The sequence below is a fragment of the Teleopsis dalmanni genome, chromosome 1, assembly GCF_002237135.1.
Source record: "Teleopsis dalmanni isolate 2A chromosome 1, ASM223713v2, whole genome shotgun sequence".
NCBI lineage: Eukaryota > Metazoa > Arthropoda > Insecta > Diptera > Diopsidae > Teleopsis > Teleopsis dalmanni.
In genome coordinates this window covers 17702193-17709200 of record NC_051846.1, presented here as the reverse complement: position 1 = coordinate 17709200, position 7008 = coordinate 17702193, and the positions used below count along the sequence as shown (strand labels likewise).

Genomic DNA, 7008 nt, shown 5'->3' with positions numbered 1-7008 from the left:
TATGCTTAATAAATTTATATTATACTATATTATATATTAATTTTTTTTTATAAAAGATATAAATATTCAATTATGTAATTATATATTTGTATGTAGAAATAAAATTAACTAAATAACATTTTGTTTTTATATACTGGCAGTGCCTTAATTGGCTTGATAATACAAGAATTATTTTTTATTTACACAAAATATTTTGTTTTTAGAATGTCTCAGAATGTTTAAATATAATATATATATAGTTATCATAATATGTTTTTTCGCAAATGGGTCAACAAATGAATCCGTGAAGAATGTACGTTTTATATTTATAGATGTGCTGAATCTAAAATATCTCCTAAATTGTTTTCATTTTAGGTTTGCGTGAAACTTTTACATTCCCTCGCTGCGGCACAAGGGGAGTTTGTACGTTGTTCTACAGTACATGCTGTGCCAGTTAGGCTATGCTTGGCTTGTGAATTGTCATATGCAAATACAAGTAAGGCGTATGAAAATTTGGAAAACGAAAAAAATTGTACAAACAAATATTTTGACAAGGACCGTATAAATATCGTTTTGACTACACAATCTATACTAATTGGACTATGGGATCGAGCATTTTGTAATGGTTTGTATAAATAAATATATTTTTGTATATTCCATGATTTAAAAGGACTCATCTTATTTAATTGATATTTGCAAAATAGATTGTTTTTCAAGTAATAATTCCGAAGTTTTTGATAATAAGTTGACTAAATTAACAAATTGCCTAAATCAACATAAAAGTATGGAATGTGTGGCGTGTTTATCAGCCTACGTAGAATTAAACAGCTTTTATCAAAATATTGATCAACACAATAATGGAAAAGTATGTTACGATTTGCAAGATGCTGTAAGTTTTTTTAAATATCTCCTATAATATTAAATGGTGAAATGATACAATATTTTTTACAAAGATGAATCGTACTCGTAATAACTGGTCTAAGGAACTACGATGTTGTCATAGAGAGTTTAAAATAACATTTTTTATGATTACTACAGGTATTATAACTTGTTTATTTGTGATATTTTATGGAGGAATTTATACCTTTACGAAACGACAAGAAGCAAATCATGATATACTAATTAATGAAGGTAAATATTAGAATTTAAAAAAGTCAAATGATAATAAATTTATTTTCAGATCAAAACACAATTACCCAAACACAGTCTGCAGTTACAGTACCACAATAAATTTGCCTTTCTTATTCAAAATCCAAAGAATGTAAATGGAATATAGTACCTTTAGTAACTTTATCTTATAGTATTTTTAAAATTTTATCTTAAGTTATTGTACATTATTATATGATCACCGACTATGAGAAGAAAATAGGGCAGAGTCGCCTAGTCTTCTCAAAAAATACTATAACTAAATGCGAATATGAGTGATGATTGTTATATTGGTATTAAATCAAATTTTTATATCTAATACAAATAAGTAATAAATCTCACAAAAATTGAGAACATGTCTTTATAGTACAAAAAATTTAAGCTTTCACAAAAATCTGTTTCTTTTTTATTTGAACAAATTTATTGCCAATACCCGTAAGCACACACTTCAAAATTCAGAATGATCGCATTTATTATCTCCTTCACAGTTTGTGTTGTCATTCGGCATTTCAAATAAAATTTATTACTAATGTTGGTAGTTGTAACGCATCAATGAATAGCATCTTTTCGTTAGAGCTCATACACAATAACAGTCACAGTCACAGTGACAGTCTGTAGTAGGCGACGTTGCCCTGAAGCCATAGTAATTGCTGTAGTTTACCACCTAAGGTAACCTTAACCATCAGGATTTCCTGCCTCCCAAGTGCCATATATGAATTATATTAAACTCTTTGCTTGCTAATTATTTGAAACATCATTTTTAAGTTTTCAAATTTAGATTTATTTATTGAACTTAGAAATGTTCCCACCAAAATTTCATGTCTTTAATTAAATCAAAAGGAATACCGAGATACGACTACAGTTGCTTCATCACGCACGGCTAGTTATATCGCACTTTATCTAATCGGTGATGAGGATACATTAAACATTGTGTTGAGGTTGCATTTTCACATCTACGAACTGCTGGCATTGGTACGTTTTAAAATCAAATTAAAACGGCTGCTGAGAAACCACCACAGCACTACTCTTTTTTTCACTAATTTGATCAGCTATAGCATTTGATCAGTCAATATTTTTGACATTCGATTTTTACTGCTATTCCAATCCACACATTAAATACAGTAGAGGCTCACAAATTAGAACTCTTACAAACTCGATTTATCCAGAAGTTAGAACCAAAAAATTTCAATACATTGTATGCACTAAAAGCTCTAATTTTATAACTTTTAGTTCTAATTTTTAAGCGAATTTTCCTGTCTGCTTTTTTTTTTAATTAGGTATAAATAAGTAAATTATTGTGTTACTGTTCGTACTTTGTTTGAAAAAAAATAAAGGGTCCGAATATGAGTTCAAACCGATAATGATACTTCAATAAGAAATTGGTGATGGCGTTCCCATCCCACATTAAATGTTTTTTATTCTAAAACGATTGAAAGCGACAATATTTTAATAAATTGGGGCAAAAAGAATGACTCGTTTCCTACTGATCACATGACCAATCTTGTAACTTTCCATAAAAATAACATTGTAAAAAATTTGACTAAACCTAAAAAAAAGGAACATTACTCAATATTTTATAAAACAATACTTAATAAGGATTGATTTCAACTGTAAAATAAAGTTTTTATATAGAATTTCAATTTATTGATCATTTTTGGAATATGGGAAGTTATTGGAAATGTATTATCTTTTTAACTTGTTGGATTTTAAGAATAATGTTAGCATATGGGAAAGTAAATGGTGAGTAATTCATTAATTATTTTTCAGAAAAGGTCCTAGAGAAAGGTATTCGTTGTCGTGGAAGTTTGGGAAAGTCAGGTAGAAATTGTCAATGAATATAAATACCTCGGGATATTAATTACTTATAACCTTTTCTACATTAAACATTTGACCTCTAAACATTTATTAGGTAAAAGCACAATTAATTCCACGAGGGCAAAGTACTTGTCTAATCATAAAATAATTTTCACAAATAAATTAAAATTTTTCTACACGACAGCACGTTCACTAGTACTCTACGGTGCCCAAATTTGGGGTTACAAACAGTACGATCAAGTGGAATATCTCTAGATTTTTTATAAAGATTCCATTTCTACTCACAAACACCCCAAAACTATATGCTCCACTTAGAAACGGATTAACCAACGCAGTGCAAACATATTTCGCCTGTGTAAGAAAAATTCTTAATCTCCACTCCACAAGGCTTCCCCAAATAGTAGCTGAATTTACAACTGACAAAGACCAAAGATTGGGAAAATAAGTGTCTAGAACTTTGTCTTTCAATAACCAGTATTCAGAGTATGGATCTTAAATTATTACACAATAATAATATAACTGTATACAAACGGGGTGAACACGATATGATGCAATATCAATATATTATGCATAATTATTATTACGAAAACACTCAGTACATATCGCACATATTTTTTAAATGTAGATTTAATATATCTGAATGTGATTATTCATTGCGTTATTGTCATGAAATAGAAAATATATATCATATCATTATATGATTATTGGTGTTAATAATATTAATATTATTATATTATTGGAGTATGTCCGATTTTCAGAGAACATAGATGTCTTTTTTGATAAAGCACTTCTGTCCGAAGAAGAAGTTAAAATCTTGTTTAATGGTAACAATACTAATAACCTAAAGGAATTTATGAAGTGTTTTAAGTTACACAAGATTAATTATTGAAAAATTTATATGAATAATAATGTTAATAATATGTACTGTTTTTTTTTTGTATGCAAATCTGACACATAACAAATATGTTATTCTCAATTTAGATTTTAAGTAAAATTCTATAATTTTTATAAATGACGAATTTCTTTGAATCTTTTTTTAAAAACTGATAAATAAATGTTAGGTTTCATAGGATATGTAAAACAAATATAATGCTGTTCTTTTATCATAACAAAAACAATTAAAAATAAATTTTAAATTAAATAAAAATGAAAAAATGTACTCTTGATTCTTCGAATTATCTTTCTTTTATTGTCTTTTTTATACATCATTTTTATTGCCGAAATTTGTATTTGTTATTCTTAGTCCTGTTAGATATCAAGACTTGGGTTATTATAGAAATATACGTCAAGTTTATCTATTATATTATTTTTTATATAGGTTATCTATTTTAAAGTGCTTTAACGTAACGATTTAATTCCTTGATCGGATAAATGAAAGAAGTCGTATGGATAAGAGGATGTTAAACGAAACTCCACCCGAAAAAAAAACGTAGTCAAATTAATCACTCTATCTCAAACATCAGGGAGATACCAAAGGGCTTACTTTTGTCTTAATATGTGTATTAATATAAAAAATTGTTATTTTAGTTAAACTTCAATAAAATAGTAATGTACTTTTATTTATTTTAAAATCTCAAGTTTTACAGAAATTAAAATAACGAGATTAAGACCAGTCAGTTTAATTACCATATGACAATGAACGGAGCTTGTGAGGCAGATTAATTTCTTTAAAATATTTTTATAAAATTATATACATGAATATATGCAATTGATAAAGGTGCTTACCTACTCATTCGAATTTACTATTCTGTATATTAAAGTACTAATTATATATGCCAGAAGCATATACAAAATATTATATATACACTATTACCTCCGATTTGAGTCGTTAAATGGGACCAACAAAATGAGACGCAAATTAAAAACATTTCTTCAAATATTTCATTTTCAAAAATATTCTGATTTTTGACCACGTGTTGATGGAGAATTACCTTTTAACTAATTGAATATCCACAGTCTTATTCTAAATTAACATTTGGATCAATGACATACTGCTTTGATTTAGATTTTCTGTCCAAATGCATAGAAGGGACTTCATTTTAATTTTTATTTCAAGAAAATTTGTTTTCGCTTTTGACTCATTTTTAAAGTTTATAAAACAAAAATTTAGCTTTCCAGTTTAACACACAAATGGAAACTAATCTACAAGAAATAAAATGGATATCCACTCTATACGCATATATTAAAAAACGCCGTGAATCAAATCGCTACCAACGCAATTCGAAGCCAAAACTCATTTTTTTTGGCGACTCAATTCGAATCAACGCAAATTGTGGCGACAAAAATCGGGGTATTAGTGTAACTGTTATAAAAAACAAGTTATCGTGCTTAGTATAACTAATGAGTAATATAATACATGTAGACCTAGTTAACTGATTATGATTTTCAATTCAAATATAGAAAACTTTTTTAAGCACTGCCTTCATAATAAGTAGACATCCAATTTAAGGAATTGGATGTTTAGTTTAATTGAATATATCGAACAAAAAAAAATTAGTTTAATTGAATACATCACAAAAAAAAACAAAAATTAATTTAATTGAATATATCAAAAAAAAAAATTAGTTTAATTGAATACATCAAAAAAAAAAAAAACAAAAATTACTGTAGTTAAATATATCAAAAACAAAAAAAAATTGTTTCAGTGATTAAGTTAGAAAAAAAAAACGCTACAATGATTTTTATGTCCTTCCTCTTATAGGCCTTTGCAAATCATAATTTTGTTGTAATGTATACTGTATAGAAGCCTTAAGGGCATTCTAGTTGTAATTTCAGTAAAAGATTTCTTTTTATGGTCGATTTTTTACCTGGAGTATTCGTTAAAACATTAGATTTTTTTTTGAATAGTTAACGGAAGTACTTTGTCGATCGGTAAATTGTGTATTAATTTCATTGGGCATCTACTGTAATATAATGTTTTAATTATACAGCTAAACAATTTTCAAGCTATTTGGATATTTTAATCTAATATTATGAAATATAAGACTATCAATATAATATTGAATACAGTTAGATATTGTCTATATGGTGATAAATTAATTTTTATTTGCATCGCTTAGAGAAATTTTTAATTTTCCAATTTTTTAGTTTATACTAAGAGATACAACAATTAGCTCGCTCATCTTAAGCAAGAAATTGCTTCAAGCCAGAATACTGAAGCACATTAAAAAGCACACTTTCCGAGTACGTACTTTTATATATTGTTGAATCGAGTTAATTCGTTTTAATGTCCCTGCAAACAGTAGAAATCCTACGATGAACGGTATTCGTCATAAACAAGTGGCTCCGGGATGCTTCAGGAGCGGGATTGTCTTTGTTTAGGGGCCACTTACCAGCTTCAATAACCAAGTATCACTCACAACTCTCTTTAGAGACACAATAAGCAGTTTTACATGGAGGATTTTAGAACAACAACAATAGTTCAAGATAGTAGTTCTAAGACAAAGACTTAGTTACTTCTGAAGCCGTCACTTTTCGCATGCTTAGTTCATTTACTTTAATAACTTTTATAGCACTACAATTGTTTGTCAATCCTAATTGTAATCTGATATTTAAAGTGTCCAACTTATGTTAAATATTACAAATATCAAACTAACCAAAGTACTGGGACCTTAATATATCATTTGTGCCACAACTCTAATAATAGAAATTTGATAAAGCTTTACGGTTAAATGTAAATCTTCCTTTCTAAATTCTATCTAATTAAACCGATCAATAAAAGTTTATATAATGTTTTAGAAGAACAATCTAGTAGATAGATGTTGTTGTTGCCGCAGGGATATCATGAACGAAATTAATGACGAATATATGGGTAAGGATATGGATGAGTAGTAGATAAATAATGATGAACAACAACATATTCATCATTAGCAAGTAGATAGTGATGAATATATTGTTGTTATTGTCCGTGTCATTTGCCGACCTTGCGAACTGTAAAACTCCAACGAGAGTGATGAGCGAAACTTGGTTTGGGGACGTAGCCTGGCCGTTTTCGGAAATAAAGATTAGTATCAACCATATCAATTAGCCATTCCTTAATATCTGTTGGGTCTGAAAAACAAAAACAAT

General features: G+C 28.0%; 1 protein-coding gene across 1 annotated transcript; it reads left to right on the top strand.

The window, feature by feature from the left end:
• The first annotated feature begins 140 nt into the window (after positions 1–140).
• On the top strand, positions 141–1500 carry LOC119674731 (osteopetrosis-associated transmembrane protein 1). Its single transcript, XM_038085890.1, has 5 exons — positions 141–292; positions 355–604; positions 684–868; positions 933–1110; positions 1160–1500. The coding sequence occupies exons 1-5, from the start codon at positions 215–217 to the stop codon at positions 1207–1209; spliced, it is 741 nt and encodes a 246-aa protein (XP_037941818.1). The 5' UTR covers positions 141–214; the 3' UTR covers positions 1210–1500.
• Positions 1501–7008: the final 5508 nt, after the last annotated feature.

Bases quoted from the DNA above. Each gene is read 5' to 3' on its own strand.
- LOC119674731 (XM_038085890.1), top strand. From the start codon at position 215: ATGTTTAAATATAATATATATATAGTTATCATAATATGTTTTTTCGCA. The intron at 605-683 runs GTTTGTATAAAT...TTTGCAAAATAG, and splicing joins GGATCGAGCATTTTGTAATG to ATTGTTTTTCAAGTAATAAT. The intron at 869-932 runs GTAAGTTTTTTT...TTTTTTACAAAG, and splicing joins GTTACGATTTGCAAGATGCT to ATGAATCGTACTCGTAATAA.